The sequence below is a fragment of the Protopterus annectens genome, chromosome 8.part0 (genome assembly GCF_019279795.1).
Source record: "Protopterus annectens isolate FY-2018-M chromosome 8.part0, PAN1.0, whole genome shotgun sequence".
Lineage (NCBI taxonomy): Eukaryota > Metazoa > Chordata > Ceratodontiformes > Protopteridae > Protopterus > Protopterus annectens.
The window spans coordinates 1,446,984,659-1,447,002,568 of NC_056741.1; the positions used below are offsets into that span (position 1 = coordinate 1,446,984,659).

General features: G+C 40.6%; 1 protein-coding gene across 2 annotated transcripts in view; it reads left to right on the top strand.

Moving 5' to 3' along the window:
- MCAM (melanoma cell adhesion molecule) overlaps positions 1–17,910 on the top strand; it is a 508,421-nt gene that overhangs the window by 297,195 nt on the left and 193,316 nt on the right. For both annotated transcript variants that reach the window (XM_044081049.1, XM_044081050.1), the window contains exons 2-3: positions 9,847–9,974; positions 10,529–10,742. In XM_044081049.1, the coding sequence (XP_043936984.1) occupies positions 9,847–9,974; positions 10,529–10,742 (342 nt within the window). The remainder of the gene's footprint in view (positions 1–9,846; positions 9,975–10,528; positions 10,743–17,910) is intronic.

Sequence of the window (17,910 nt, forward strand, 5' to 3'; positions counted from 1 at the left end):
TTTATAAATCTTATGGATGCCAAAAATCATGGGGATGTATGGTTTAGAAACCTGTAAAACTGAAAGTCTTAATTAGAACTAGCACTACCAAACAAATAAGCAATAAGTTAATGCCAAATATATGACCCTGCATGCCTGCTGTACCTCATTTAAAGAAACTATCTGGTAATGGGTATCATTGAATATCAAATTCGGCATTCTCCTTGTGTATTCCCATAAGTTCTGTAGTACCACATCCCCAGCTTTGTCTGGTTTCGTGACCCAGACATCCTTATTGCAAGATAAGTCCTTTAAAATATTAAATTATATTTTATTTAAGTTATAGTACTGGTGTTTAGGTTTTTTTCACATCATAGCTTCCTAAACTCTGTAATACAAATTATTCCAAACAAGGTTAAACTTTGGTAAAGAGTTCTTCGTGTTTCAATGTAGCAGTCATTACACTTGGGTTATCCTGCCAAGGGTAGCCCGAGGCTTAGTATTTCTGTGTCAGTTGCTGTCGCTTCAGGACTAATGTCAGGTCATCGGTGGTATAAAAACAGGCAGTCGACGCCATTACATCAGTCTTTCTTGCCGAGGAGCCTGAAGCAGAAGCAGTTCACACGAGTGCCGGTCAGCTGCTACCTGAGTTTTCATTTCCAATATTGAAGTTGAAATCTTCTAAAGCTAAGTACCCAGTTGGGGATCCTTTTTCTTGCTCTGACTGATGTCAGAAAAAGTTAACAATTGTCTCGCCTGTGGAAAGCAAATACCACACCGAGATATCCATTCTTACTCCATCACCTGTTTAGGCCCAGACTACGACATACCTAGGTGCTTGTTCTGTGCTTTATTCAATGCCCGAACTATTCATCATCGGGCCTTTATTGTAGCTAAATACTTTTGTTCTCGATCTCCGTATTACAAAATGGCTTCAGTAAGCCATCCGACTACCAATCTTCCAAAAAAAATGTAAGGATAAAGACAGAGACAGACTGCACAGGTCCAAAACTGCCAACAACGCTTCAGTTAAGCTAGTCGCCAGTTTGCCGGTACTCAGTGAAGTGCTTTCACAGCCCCTGATGCCCGCTTTGATGGATTTGCAGGCTGTTACCAAGACCCGTTCAGAGTCCAGTATGGCGCAAGACTCTTCATTGACTACGGAACCTGTGGATGTCTCTACCTTGGATGGATCCGGAGCCAGTGTGCAGGCACAGGCTTCTGAGAAAGTTCTTCACACTACCGATACTTGACACAAACTGACGACATTTTTCACATCTTCAGTTCTTTCTAAAACTACCGAGTTTCTAAGGCCAAGAGTACAAGCTATGCCTAAAAAACCGACAACCTTAACTCAAGCGCCTGCTTCCTTGCCACAATTACAGATGCTTAAAATGGCAGAAGACCTTATCATGGTGATTAGGGGAAGCCAGCCTTCCCCTGCTAAAAGAAAAAGACTTGTCCCCAGCAGCATCATCTGACCAAGAGTCCAGTGACTCTGAGGTTTTTGATTATGAAGACATGCCCTTATCTGCCTATGAGGATTCAGATGCAGAGGAATCCATTCCATCTCCCTCACCTCCAGAGGATTTTTCTTTTGATGAAACCCTACATACTTTGAGAGAGCTTTTCCATTGTGAATGCCAGGATTATCCACAGTCCAATAAGAGACTCAGGGAATTTTTAGATTTACCACAGCACAGACCCTTAGCTATCCCTCCTGTTCTGGATGTTGTGGATGATGTCTTTATGCAATCCAGCCTAACTCCTGATACCTTAAGCCCTGCTCCCAGGAAACCTGACAGGTACTACAGAGTCCCTGACTCACACAAATTTCTTTTCAAAAATCCTACTGCAGACTCAGAGGTCATCTCCCAAGGACCTAAAGGAATAAAAGCAACTACAGCTAAGAATCCCACCCCCTCGGACAGGGATTCCAGAGCTTTAGACAGATGGGGTAAAAAAGTATACACCTCTGCATCTCTCGCCATTAGAGCATTAAATTGTCCATTCCATATGCTTAAATACCAGCAATGTACTATGGAACTTATTAAGCAAAAATTATCTACCTTCCCTGACTGTGCAGAAAATAAAGAATTACAGGAGCTTATGCATTTCGCAAGCCAAGTCAGCAAGCATACCCTGCAATGTGGGTTTGACGCCCTAGAAGCATCTTGCAGGGCAGCAATCACAGGTTCTGTACTTAGAAGGCATGCCTGGCTTAAGGAGCAGACCTTGCCAGACCATCTCAAATCAAAATTATTGGACGCACCTCTGAACAAGGACAATCTGTTTGGCACCAAAGCAGAAGAGGTTTTAAAAAAGATGGAAGAAAAAGCTAAGTCTATGCAGACAAAGACTTTTTGCAAGTGCAACCTCCAAGATTCAGTATGCATTGCCTCTCAAAACATTGGTCCTTTCCAGCCCCCTCAAGGCCACCTCAAACTAGACCCAGGGGAAACAGACCTCCCCAGACTACAGCCTCAGAGTATGTAGAGATCTAAGCAATGGAGTACTTCCACTTCTAAAACAGGGAGTGCTAAGCCACCCCCTTATGGAAAGAATTCACAATGACTTCTCAACTCCTCCCCTCACCTCTGCCCAATTGCTCGTGCCCCTAGGAGGAAAACTTGCCCACCATGCAAAAAACTGAATCTCCATCACCAACGATTGATGGGTCTTCAACATAGTATCCCAGAGGTACAAATTTTATTTCCACATGCTGCCAACCCCAAAAGGGTTCCCAGACCTTCCTCCAAACCAGTGGGCAGAGGCACAAAACCAAGTTCAGTCCCTGCTCTCCATAAAGGCAATTCAGTATGTTCCCGCAGAACAAATAGGCCAAGGTTTTTATTCCAGACTTTTCCTGGTACCCAGAAAAGATGGCACCTGGCACCCAATCTTAGATCTATCCATTCTAAACACTTTCCTGGTGGTACCAAAATTCAAAATGCTCACCCTACAGAAGCTTCTCCCTATGCTGTCCAAGGATGCCTGGTTAGCCACCCTAGACCTAAAGGAGGCCTATCTGCACATTCCAATCAGGGACTCCTGTAGGAAATATCTATGTTTCAGGGTAGGATCTATGCATTATCAGTTCTCTGCACTTCCCTTTGGCTTATTCACTGCTCCCAGAATTTTCACAAAATGCCTGGCCCCAGCCATTGCCTATTGCAGACAGAGAAATATTCAAATTTACCCCTACTTGGACAGTTGTCTGATTCAGGCAGACAGTCAGAAAAAGCTGTTGCAGCACCTGACATTTGTAAAGGACCTTCTACCCTCCATGGTGTACACTATCAACAAAAAGAAATCTAAACTAGTCTCCAGTCAAAAAATTGTATTCCTGGGAGCAAGCTTGGACACAGCATCCCAGATGGCATTACTTACTCCAGAAAAACAAGCCTATCTGACAGGCTACTTCTCTCAAATGGCCACCAGAACCCAGTTGTCAGCAAGGAAAATCCTGCAAGATCTAGGGTTCATGGCCTCCTGCATTCTACTAATTCCATATGCCAGACTGCATATGAGTAAACTTCAATGGTACTTAACAAGTCTTTGGTGCCAACATTCTCAGGACCTGGAAACTGTCATACCTATCATACCTTGTCTAAGGAAAGAGTTCCTTTGGTGGGCAGCAGCATTTAACCACAACAAGGGTCTTCCCTTTACACAACCCCACGCTGCTCAGACCCTAACCACAGATGCATCAGACTATGCCTGGAGTTCACATCTGGACAGCAGGTGTATTCAGGGCCACTGGAGCCCAAATCAAATTCATCTGCACATCAACCAAAAAGAGATGCTAGCTGTTCAGCATGCTCTGACAGCTTTCAGATCCCTACTCTCTCCGGGGCCTCTGCTAATCAAAACCAACAACACTCTTACCCACTCTGCAGGCTAGCCATGACCCTTTGGAACACATCCTCAGCCATGCATATTCACCTGCAAGCTCAATTCCTGCCAGGCAACCAAAACTCTCTGGCAGACAACTTAAGCAGAAATCTCCTAGACCCACACAAGTGGCCATTAAACCACAACACCTTCAGCCTTGTGACCCAGAAATGGGGTACCCCGAAGGTGGACCTTTTTGCCACCCCCTACAACCACCAGCTCAGCAAATTCTGCACCAGAGAACCTTACAGCAAGGCCTGGAAAGTGGATGCCGTATCCTTCCAGTGGGCAAACCTCTCAATCTATGCATTTCCCCCTCTACCTCTTCTTACAAGAGTATTACTCAAGATAAGGGAGGAAAGACCAAGGGCAATCCTGATTGCCCCAGACTGGCCACGCCAACACTGGTACCCACTACTGCGCAGTCTGTCACTTTTGCCTCCATGGCACCTCCCCCAGATCCCAACTCTCCTAACTCAGCAAGAGGGACAGTTCTTGCATCCGCAATTGCAGACCCTGAACCTTGCAGCCTGGCTTATTCCTTGACTTCTCCTCCAGTGGCCAGCCTAAGCAAGCAGGTACTGGATGTCATACATGAAGCCAGACAACCCAGTACTAGAAAATCCTATGCTGACAAGTGGAAACGGTATTGTTCCTGGATCCAGACTAAAGGAGCGGATCCAGCACAGCCCTCTTTACCACTCATCCTGGATTACCTAGCAGACCTACTCCACAGGGGCCTGTCCTTCTCTTCCATTAAGATCCATGCCTCTGCCATCTCTGCTCATTACAGCACTGAGCCACCTCTCTTCTCACACCCTTTCATCAAGCAGTTCCTGAGAGGGGCTAACAACTTAAGGCCACCAAGAAGAGCCCTTACCCCTGCTTGGGAGCTTAACTTTGTGTTGAAAAAGTTCACGCTTCCCCCTTTTAAGCCTGCAGTGTCAGCAGAGTTTAAATTTCTCTCTTGGAAAACAGCCTTGCTTCTGGCCATCACTTCAGCTAGAAGAGTGTCTGAGCTACAAGCATTTATGGCTGTGGAACCCTTCATCATTTTTCATGCTGACAGTGTCTCCCTCAGGACTAACCCGACTTACATGCCTAAAGCGTCCAGTGTGGCTCTCAACCAATCTTTCCATTTGCCCACCTTTTTCCCTAATCCTCAAAATAAGGGGGAAAGGATCCTGCACTCTTTAGATGTGCACAGACAGCTCAGATTCTACCTTTGTAGGACTAAGCCCTTTAGGAAATCTTACCAGTTACTAGTCAGGTTTGCACGAGGGGCAGAGGGCAAGGCCATATCAAAACAAACCATCTCCAAATGGATAGCACACAGTATCCATTTCTGTTACAAACACCATGGGAAACCACCCCCTCAGGGTGTCAGAACACATTCCACTAGGGCAACTTCAGCCTCTATAGCCTTTTTCATAGGAGTCCCTACCAGGGACATTCTGGAAGCTGCAACTTGGAGTTCTGTTCATACCTTCACCAAGCATTACCACCTGCCTATCTTTTCCAAATCCAGGGTGGGCCTTGCAACCACAGTCCTGCAGGGCATACTAGCCAGCCCCAACTCTTCTTGACTGCCTCCACCCATTCTTCAGCTTTGGGAATCAACCCAAGTGTGATGACTGCAACAGTGAAACATGAAGAACATAGTTCAGCTGTGTACACTTACCAGATATGTAGATGCTCGAATGTATTCCAGCCCCCTTGTCTCTCTCTCTCTCTTTCTCTCACTCTTTCTCTTCCTCACTCCTTACAGGGGTATTGGTATTTACTTTTTACTGGTGGTGTTTTTCCACCATTACTTAGCTCCCTATTTGGGGGCTCCTGAGATTTAGGGCAAGAAAAACTGATGTAATGGCGTTGGCTGCTTGTTTCTATACCACTGACGACCTGACATCAGTCCTGAAGCAACAGCAACTGACACATAAATACTAAGCCTCTGGTATTCAGGCAGACTGAGGGCTACCCCTGGCAGGATAACCCAAGTGTGATGACTGCAACAATGAATACACTCGAACATCTACATTTATGGTAAGTGTACACAACTGTACTTTTCTCCTTAGGCCGCTTTATCAGTTAAAAAGTCAGTGCCATTACCCCTGAGGTCTGTCAGGAAACAGTAACTGAAAGTTCAGCTTTCTTTAATATGCTTTAAATTCAGTGATGGCACTGAACAAACTGAATCTCTTGGAAGTAGTAAGGATGAACGCCCTTTTGAACAAACTAATATGAGGTTCAGAAATGTCCACACAAATAAAATCATTTATATAAAAATCAGACTAAGAAAGTGGAGTAGAAAAAAAATTTTCCACATTGCTGGTGCCCCCTCATTTGAAGTGAGAATTCTATCGACCCTTCCTCCTGTGTAAATTGTGATCAGGGTATTGCACTGGTCATTGATTCATGATCCTCTTGGACCACTTGTGGGTCAGAGAAGGGGTCTAAAAAAGGAGTACCATTGTCTGTTTCATTACAGTTAACAGCCTAGATGGTTATAGCAGATGTATCAGCCACCTTGTTGTTTGAAATTTTATGTACACTCCCTGAATCGCACTCCTTCCTGATCTTTTCAAGTTTTTTCTCCTTTTTGAAGCTTGCCACATCCACATGCTTCTTAGTTTTATCAAGCACACCACTACATAAACTATTTCTGCTCTGAAGTAAAAGATCATTCTTAATGGTGACATCAAGTTCAGATACTTCTTTGCTTAACCTATCTATAGTTTCATGATTGTACTTGATTAAAATATCTAAATATTCCATGCCAGACCATTTTAATAAATCAATCAGTTCGCAAGCCAGAGTTAGGCATAGTGCCTTTAGAGAACTTATAAAAATCTCAGCCCTTTTGGCATTAAGTCATTCGGCAAGCATATGCTTGAAAATAACTGTTGTCAAATTGTCGGCCTTTAATCTTAGTAAGCTTCTTAACAAAGTCCTTGATCTGCTTCTGAAGGCTCCCATTATATTTAGTTATATTATTACCACATTTTGAAATCCCACCACTGAAATGTTTAGGTGAAAGCAAACAGTAATCCAAACTATGTCATTATTTTAATGATTCAGACAATACTGTTGCCTTTTCCAACCGAATTTCCATTTTCTGGACAAATAATGACTAGAAGTGCATTAAGGTCATCTGTTCCCCACTGCTATTGCACATTGTTCTCCAAAACAGAGTCAAGAACAGGAGTAAAAAAAGTGACAATTGTTTCAAAAATATAACCAAACAAGATGGTATGTTTCTAGTGGTGAAGTACTAACTGACTGTTTGTTTTAGCTGAACCAGAACCAGGTTGCTGCCCTGAAAACAAATACTGCAGTTCCATAGTCCATCCATGGAGAATGCAAACTCCAAAAAAACATTGAAAGAACAAAGGTGTTCAAGAATCCAAATTCCACAAAACCAAAAAATATCAGTCCACTGGAAATGTAAGGAAAACCACAATTTATTTAACACTTTCATTCAGTATAGAAATAACTTCATCAGAATGAAAGTAAACAGCGTATCCATCCACTTTAAATAAACACATGATAAATTCATAACATGTGAAAGGCTACTTGTTAAGTGTGTTATGCCTTGTTTTCAAAATAGGTGCAATAGACAAATGTTCATTCAAACTAGGCGGGACTTCTATAGGGGACCACAATAAATAAGATGGATCCAGGACTGGCAGTAATAAGGATGCTTGTAGGAAGACCACAGGTGGGATAGGAAAGGGGTCAGGTACAGGGATAGAAAGCTACTTGATAGGTACAGGGAACAGGGGTTTGGGTAGTGCAGACAATGGCTGCAGGTAAAATGAATAGTCACATGGGACAAAAAGTGAAAGTAGAGAGGACAGCCAGCCTTGGGACTGAGGAGGACTAAGTAACCATATCATTAAGAGCCTTGGAAAGGATACGGATCACTGTATAGTAGCATCGGTCTCTTGACTTAGACTTTAGTAAGATATGGAAAGAGCTGACATGATGGACATCAAAGTTGAAGGATAGACAGAGGCTGTATTTCATGAATTTACAGACAGCCTGTTAGAAGACTCGGTTAAACAGGCAGCAGACAAAGCCAGGGAGGCAGCTAATGGAGAAAGTAAAACAGAGTATTGTAGAGGAACAAACAAGGGTATCTTATATCATGGCTAGTGAGCTGCAAGGAAGATGGGAGATACTAATGCAAGAGGGTGCCTGTCACTCATGACCTGGAAGAGGAAGAGGATGATAGTATACAGGAGGATAAGTAACGCTTTTGGCTGGTAGATCAGTGTGATGATACCTGAAGTAATCATGGTGACAGTACTCAGTTGTCAAAAGGAGATTGAGTGTGTTATATAGTACTGGCCTTGTAATTCCTCAGGAGTAGCATTCAAACAGTGTGTTCATATATGTGTCCAGCGTAGATGCAGGGTACAAATATGCAGAAAAGTGCCTAGCTCATGGACTGTGATGTTCAAACTCCATATCAGACCTTGAAAGGAGTAATTTAGAATTTCCGTACTTGGTATGAAATGATGTCCCTCATCTTCTGTTCCTAATACAGATCAAGGAGATTATGTTAGTTCTTAGTCATATAGGGTAATTGTTATGAGGACAACAACAATAGCAGCTGTCATGGCACATCAGAACTGTGTGCCTGTCTGACCATAAAGCCACAGACGTCAGCAGAGAAGGGTGTGATATGACACAACTCTTGTAAATCCTCAACAGTGAGATTAACACAGTTTTGCATTGTGTATCAAGGGATGTCAAGAGACAGAACATTATGGGAAAAGGCAAACAGGGGACAGACAGATTATAAAAGGACAAAGATCAACACCACTTTCACTGAATGCCAGAACTCTGAATTCATCTCACTTTAACAATGTTAAAAGAACTTCAGAGAAGAAAAAATGTCTATATGTGCAAGTGCCCCTGCATCCCCAATTTGGGAGGGATACCATCCACATCACCCAGAGCTCATCCAACAGTGGAGAAAACTGAAAACTCCTTCTTCTTTCGGCTTTTCCCATTTAGGGGTTGCCACAGCGGATCACCTGTCTGCTCATGATTGGCAGTGGAGTTTTTCGGTGTTGAGTTGCCAGCCCGCCACCCAACCTTCCACAGAAGGCACACACTCATGCAATTTAGAATGCCCAATCCACCTACAGCATATCTTTGGGATGTGGGAGGAAACCGGAGCACCTGGAGGAAACCCACGTGACCACAGGGAGGACATGGAGACTCCGCACAGAAGGCACCCCAGCCAAGGATTGAACCGGAGAACCTCTTGCTGTGAGGCAGCAACACTAACCGCTGCACCACCATGGCCACCCAATGAAAACTGAAAACTCCAATGTTGTAAAAAGTGGTTTTGGCAAGTTGACTTTTCACAAACGCCATTCACTGACACCATCATCGATCTAATGGCGCATTCACAAAAATGGAGGATTGCGACTCCCTGATATCGAATCCTATGTTCTGGCATCTGTTTTTAAAGTGATAATCTATTGATTAGGTACAACTTAATCCATGTGGTGAAGAAAACATACATAATGTAATTTTGTAATTAATTTGAGTTAGCTTTTCCATGTACTTAGAAAATATAATTCATAAATATTTTCATGATTTACATTCTCAATTACATTTATAAGGATTAATACAGGTTGGTCTGCATTTTGTTTTATTAAGATTGTACTTATCTTATCATCATTAAATTTTAGTATAGATTTCCCTTTAAAATATTTTAATGTGTTATCTAAATGTGCTGCGGATGAATTGATGTTGGCAGAAATTAATGCTTAATTATATTTTTTCTCAGTTACTGATGTAATCATTTTAAAATGATTGTATGGGTGTTGCTTTCCACTACCCTGTACAAGTCCCAAATACTTTGTCAGATACACTAGACAGGTTATGAATTCCTGTTAGCATATATTTGTGTGCCTTCTTCATCTCCACTCATAGAATACTTGCTGTTTTTGCCAGGTGAGACAGCTCGATTCCTTGTGTCTATGCCAGCTGAACTGGAAGCAGCAGTTGGAGAGACAGCTGTAATCACATGCGTGCCATCCATTTCAGAGGCATTCAATATCACCTACGTACAGTGGTTCTCAGTGAGTATGAGTGATGAGTGTTGATAGAGATTGTGGACATTGTACCTATTGTGGGAGCTAAGGAGTTGGATATTTTTACCAGAAATTGTTACTAGATGCAATGTCTTAGTTCTTTTTGGCATGTCAGCACTAGTTAATAGAAATTATTATGCTTCCTTGAGGTCCTAAGGTTTTTTTTAATTGTGTCCTTATTTGGTGGGAGTGGTAGATATGTTTCTGTGCTTTAGCCTGTTTTTTAATAAATGTTACTGTTGACATGCCAGAACAGCCATATTTTCCCTGAGCATTTGTCAGTTGTTTTAAAGAGTGACGTATATGCCTTATGGGTATCCACATGGGAAACAAGTCTTTACTCATGCAAGGCCATGACAAGAAAATTAAGTATGTCCCAAGATAAGGTTGTATTCCCAAAGTTGGTTAGTTGCTTGTGGATACATCTACCTATGATAGTTGCAAGGATAGATAATTGTTTTTTCCAATGTGTCACCTGTAGCCTTTATTTTATTCCTGCAGTACTTTTTGTTGTTGTTGACTAATCTTACTCTGTTTTCCAGAGTGACAGAGGTAGTAGGCAGAGAATTTACTACATGGATCAAAATGAAAACTCTACAGATAAAAATACTGGCTACACTAACCGAATTTCAGTGTCTGATGACTTCACCCTCACCATCTCACCAGTAACTCTGCAAGATGAGAGAAGTTTCCTGTGTCAGATTGGAGCAGGGCCAGCTGGGAATGGAGAGAACAAGACAGAACTCCGAATCTACAGTGAGTGAAAGCAAGGACACCTCATTTAAAACTCTCATTCATTAGGAAACACCCCCAAACATACACAAACACACACACATGCGCGTACACACACACACACACACACACACACACACACACACACACACACACACACACTTATGCAAAAAGAGCAGTGCCTTGGTTTAAATGAATATAATAGGTATGCCTTGGAATCTCTCCATACGGTGATGCCGCAATCATAATGGACACTTGAACTGCAGCCTTTCAAAATCCACATAAGTTGTTATAGCAATCCTTTCTCTGTCATGGACATACTTTCAATTATATGTAACTTTCATTGTCACTGTGAACTTCTTTAATTTATGTAAAGTGCTGTGATTTATGTCCTCCATTTTACCCTTGCTTCACTTAGATTTAATAATATTCTTAATAAAGGTAGAGCTATTTATGGAAACATTATTTATTAAACCACTAAGGTAAGCCTTATAAAAAATGTTATCACCATCTATGTAAGGTCTAATATTAGTGGATCTTTTGTTTTGGAAATTAAGGAACTGTATCTGTTTTTGACCTGATATTTTTTTAATTAATCAACATTTCAATAAAAATTAAAGATCATATTTAACATTCCAATATTCTAATCGTACTACTGAATAGCATTTAAAATCAAAACAGTCAAATGAAATATTAACTGCATGATGGTAGCTATACTGTTTTCAGAAATTATTAAATGTATAAAGCCCATAAACTGTTTAGAATGTATGGTATGTAAAATGTATTCATTAAAATGTGATGGTAATTATATAACACTGATGATAAAGTAGCATAGATTATCACAGAGTAACTTCAAAGAATTTCTCTGACAATAAATTCAATTTAGGGTAAATTCTGTAATTAAGATCTGTCTGTTTAGATCTCATTCTAATAGCACAGATATAATTTTCATAAACAACAGTTTTTTATATTGAAAAAGTCATAAAAATGAGGTGTAATGTATTTTGTATACGTTTTAGTTATTGCTTTGCTACAAACAGCTAAGAAACACCAAATAAGTGGCAACTGATCTTTATAAATACAAGAAAGGGTTAGAGAGTTAAACATAACTAGGTGTTTAGCTAAATGAAATTGATCTGAGCACAATGCTTAAGCAAACTGTTGAAATTTTGACCAAAATCTAGTAACACATTACAGTCATAAAACTGCATTCTGCTCTAACCACCAAATTGCATTTCCAACAGTATATAATATCCTTATTAAATATTTTTTTCAATTCTGTGATGAGTAAAACATGTTGTGTACATAAATGTCCATATGAAAACTTTCCAAAATAATGATTTTTTGTACAAACCTACTATTCTGGTCTATACTAGCTCCACAAAGTTTGGAAGATTAGTTTGAGAATGATAATTCCAGTAAAAATGTGATATGACTAATGGAGATGGTGACATGATTTAGTATAAGATAAACTTGAACTGGACATGTTTTAACAATTTAGATTTTATACAGTTAAGTGACACCGGCTAATGCTTTACTTGTGTTTTGTTAACTTTTACAGATGTGACTAATCTGCTGCTTTGAATAAGTAACCAGCCTTGAGAATCCAGTCCAAATTCATGTATGGTATTGAGGTCTGCTATGAATAATCCTATCCCAGTGAAGTGACAAAAGTTATTCAAATGCAAAACATCTTAAAACCTTAGGAGGTCATTAATCAAAACAGTGACACTGTCAAGGTTGCGTCACAAAATAGTTTTGCTTGCCCCTTCACCCTGACATGAGACAAGCCCCCCACATCCCAGAAATGTGTGTGTGTGTGTGTGTGTGTGTGTGTGTGTGTGTGTGTGTGTGTGTGTGTGTGTGTGTGTATACACTAAAAGTACCACCATTATTGATTTACCACTCATTACACTTCTCACACTCTACAAACAACAACATAAATGACCAGAACACAGCCTGCAATTTAGATAAAATCTGTTCAGCTTTGATCTAGTAGAACTTCTTTCACCCAAAGCATGTGAGATAAAATTATTTGCTATGTAACAGTTAATCTAACTCATTACAAAAATTCAACAAATGAAGTAAAATTGGAGTCAGATTTTTAATACTGCCAGCATGAGTGTTCTGATTCATAGTTCAGAATGTTTCAGTTTTAAACAAAACATTTCATTACGACCAGGTGTAATGAAAGCATCAAGGCTTATTCGATATTCACTTTCTTTCAACAGTATTTGACTGTCACCCTCCCTACCCTCAAAACCGTCCCGGCATCAGCACATTCATTGCAATTATTTCTGCTGGCAAAAACTTAAAATAATTCCCAGTATTTTTAGGCTAATGGTTAGCTAATGGATTTGGCTTCTTGCCATTTTAATGTCTCGCAGATATTCTGTAGTTTATTTATGTAAGTTTTTCCAACATAGCATGAGTTATAAACATACACAGGTTGGATGCACAAATAATTCCTTCAGTGGTACACTTAGTGGATTGTTTTAATACAGGGCACCACTTCTGACTGTTATACCCCTTCTCTCTGTCCTGCTGTCCCCTTGCCCCATTCCATTCCTGCCTTCTAAGGTGCTCCTGGGGTCATGCAGTCAGTTCTTGAGTTTTTTCAAGCACACTTCTCTTAAATCTTCCTACTTTTTTCACAGATGCCTTCCCTGTTCTTTGTCTTCTTGTCTACCTTTCTAATATTTCTATTCCTGTTACCTACCTTTACTTTTTTTTCCTGTGTTACTATTGCCTTTCTCCGTACTCCTCTTCTGCATACGTAATTGTCTCAGGACCCTGTTGTACCCTTTCTTGTCCATACAGTGCTTGTTATTTTCCTTATCTTGGTTCATTTCTACTCTCCTACTGCCTATCTTCCTGTGCTTCTCCACCCTTTACAGCTTGCAGTATTTCATTTTATTTTAATATTTCCTCCCCACCCCCCACCCCCAATCTCTCCTTCCTGCTTCCTTGCTCTGCTTATCCTGAGTTACTGTTAGCTTTCCTTCTGTTTCTCTGTTTCAGTTTTATGATGTATTCCTCCTAATGATGTGCCATTCTGGACCAGTGTTAGCAGCATAGTTTCATACAGGATAAGATAAGGCCTATCCAGTGTTGATCAGCTCCTTACTTTCCCAGGATGTTTTCCGGTCTCCCACCATCATGCCTGCTGCATATCTCTGTGTTTCCAAGGAGCACCTTTAGTCAAAAACCCTTCCAGGTTGACTACTCCATTCCTCTTTCTGCTGGTCCTTGGTAGCACATCTGAGGATTCTACCGTATTCTGCAAGCCTTGTAAAGCATTTTATTTTATCTGTTTATTTAATTTATATTATTTCCTTTTTTACAGTTGGTTACTGGGTTAGAGCACTGATCACAGCATGAGCAACTGTAGGCTCATCTGAGATTACATTATAAATCGGAGCATCAAACATGTAACACTTACAAACAACAGTAGAGCACACTGGTAATACAAACCAGCCACAAACAAAAGAGTTACTTTGTACAATCTTAAGTGGAATCAGAGTAATAGCAAGACAAGAGTGAGCAGAGAAACTGTGAACAGTAATAGTTCTGAGATGACAGTGGGCAAAGAAAAACTAGGTATTTGTTTACAGGAAGCAGAACACAGAAACACTTTCATCTTCCTGGGCCACTCCCATTACGTTTGTGGTCCATTCTGTCAGGTTATTAGTTCCCACGGGAGTTACTGTGTACAAGCAGCACTTTACTTTTGAGACACTTGATTATGGCTATGTCCATTTTTGCAAAGTTTATTCCTGGGACCATGTCCAGTTTCACCAAATATTTTTCTTATCCTGCCTCCAACCTTATAATTCTAGGAAAAAGTCCCACCCCACCAACACCCTGTCTTCTCCTCCTAGACTATGACCTCCTGCTACCTGACCGCCCCATGCTCCATGCTATATCTTTGTACCCCTTAATCCCTATACCTCTACTCCTCCTTGCCAGCTGTTATTCCTGATTCTATGAGTGCCCCTTCCTCCCTGCTGCCCTCCAGTTTTCCCTTTGGTGTTGCCTTCTATCTGACCATTCACTCACTCTGCTGCCCTTCATCACTTGTCACCCTGCCTGTCTGTATCTCTTCACCTCGGCTTTAGAATCCTTGATTTCTCTATGCTGGCTGCCTGTCCCATCTCCCCCTTCACTGCTTCCTTCCTATCCATGTATCCTTCTGTCTGCTGCCCACTTGCCTGTAGTCATGTTACTAATTCTACTAGTATCTTCCTATTTTTTGCCTGTCTCCCTTCTACTTTTCTCAACTTGTTTGGTATCCTGCACACCTGTTGACCCCTGTCCTGCAGTTCTTCTTTACCCTTTCCCACCTAACTAGTCAAATCAGTGTTTTATTCCTGTGAGCTGGAGCTTTGGCCTCATGCCCTAAACACCTTTCTGTAACCCCTGCCTTAGTCATATACTGCTCCATGTATGCAGTTCAATTTTGACTGCCTTCTTGGATCACCTCTCTTTTTTGCTTTTATTAATAATCAACACCAAGCTAGTCTTTTCCCCCTCTAGTGTTTTCATTAATCCACTTTATCAAATTCAAAACATGTCAGTAGGTACTAAAGCAGCAGGCAAACAGCTAATATTGAAACACTATTCGTTAAGATCTAAATGCTAAAAATAACGTATGCAGAGAATGAAAGAGTGATGTTTCCAAGGGAGCTAAAAAATGAACTTTGTTATATTCCGCTAACTCAAGCAAACTTAGATTCTGTCTTTAGTAATCAGAGGAACAGTCCAAAGCAGTAGCTCATATTATTATTATTATTATTATTTTGTAATATTATGTTTATCTTTCATCTCAGTTGGAAGTCACAGCCCCCACTGGACTTTGAAAATCACTTAACACTAACCTACTTTTAGTAAATACATGACCACCCCCTCCAAAAATAAAAAAAGTAAACTCAAGTAGTTTGTTTTCTGTTCTGTTCTAAATGGGGTATCCTGCATACACTGTACTCCCAATCTGCACACCTTTAAGTCGCAGCCAAATAGATGATGCTTAACCTGTTTTATAAAACACTGGAGGCAAAGAAAAATAATAATGTTTTCTCCTGTTTAGGACTATAACTTGCCCATCACCAGGGCCACCTTCCAGGCATAGTGTTGCAAGTCCTCTGATCGCTACTGAACTTTGCTAATAAATGTGTTTTATTTTAAACCAGAGTCCTAGTGTTTTGCATCTGATGGTGACCTGTGTGCAGTGCCACTGGATTAGTTCAGTGTTTGCTTTCCTTTACACTGACCTATTGTCCCTTCAGTGTTATTCTGTTAAGGCTCCTCTTGAAGACCATGTGATAAAGTCTAGACATGGTATCTCCAGAGTTAATAAGGAATTTCCATGTCAGTACAACCAGGGGTCAGTAATTGTCTCTGAGATGCAGTATAGAAAAGTGGACCATTCCAGCAACAACTTGCTCTCCTCAGCTCTCTTTTTAGACATCTCCAAAGCCTTTGATATGGCGAATCACCACCTAATGTTAGACACACTTAAATCACTTTTAGTAGACACTCTGACAATCGAATGGTTTAAGTCCTACCTAGAAAACAGACGACAAGCAGTCCTCTGGGTCAATAACCTATCATCCCAGCTCCCTATCTCCCTGGGAGTCCCACAACAAGGTTCTATTCTGGGACCCCTCCTCTTTTCTATTTTTATTAATGATCTGAATACATCCCTCCCTCAAACCACCTGCATACAATATGCTGATGGCTCTTCATTAATCTGTGCTGCAGCATCTCAGGCTGAACTGCAGTCTAGCACCCAAAAAGTATTCAGCTTAGCTGAAAACTGGTTCTCCAAATGCTGTCTCCTCCTAAACCCTAAAAAAAACAAACTTCTACTTTTCACCCCTACCCAAAAGTCTCCCCCTATCAATTTCTCAGTAGCATCTAATAATGGCACTGTAATAGTACCTGATACAACAACTAAACTTTTAGGCGTAACAATCGATCACAACCTTAGTTTTGACCACCACATAAACTTAACCATTAAATCAGTTAATACAAAACTTGGTTTCCTTTATAGGCTAAAAACCTTCCTTACACCTTCTGCCAGGACTAAGATCACCCAAACACTCCTAATTTCCACCCTTCTCTATTCCTCTCCAATTTACACTAATCTATCCAAAAATAATCTAAATAAGCTGGCCACCTCCTATAATAACATTGCCAGATTTGCTACTGGTTCCCCATTCCAGACCCACCATTGCCAAAATCTGAAAAAGTTAGGATGGTTGGAACTTCAAAACCAACTTCTTCTTCAACAACTAACTATTACCCATATGATCCTGTATCATCCTACAAATACTCCCATACTCTCTAGTCTTATTAGCCCATATAAAAATCTGACAACCCTACGCTCAGCTAATAAGGTACTAGTAGCCACCCTTAAATCTAACAACAAATCTGGAGACTGTCTATTTACTAACACCATTGGAAACTCTTGGAACAAGCTTACTAATAAACTAACATCCCTGGCATCCACACCACTTTTCAAGAAGCAACTAAGAATCTTCCTATCTTTACAATGGCTTTGCCTGTGTACTAATCCTGATTGATATTTCCTCCTCTTAACCACCACTTTCACATGCACAAAATATTCATCCCTGATGCAAAAAAAAAAAAAAATTGTTTTTTTACATATGTATATGTGTCTTTTCTCTCTAATATTGTCTAAGCTTTTCACATGTTAATCCTGATATATTCATGTCATTTTTGTTTGCTCTTAGGTAGTGTATACTCACTTTTACGGGTCTCTATGATTAATTAATTTTTAATATGTCTCATACTTACTTATTTGTATCAATTTATATAATCCTGTAGTGGAGCTTTTCTCCCCGGGCCTCTACTGAAAATGGACATATATCCAGTTAGACTAGCCCGGTCAACAAATGTAAAATAAATAAAAATAAAATAAAAATTCCATAGTCCACATGACATAAAATGTACAAGAAGAGCCCATATTACAGAAATCATTCCACTGAGTTCACAATAGTTTGTCTCTGTGGCTTGCTCCTTCTAACTATGATGCCTGTCTGATTGATTTTTCTTCATAGTTTCATAAGTAGTAAATGCTCCGGGACCCTGCTGTTCCATAAAGGAGCCAGAGTATGTCGTGCAGGTTCCAGCTGTCTTTTTTTCTTAATAATTTAGAACAGGTCTTCCC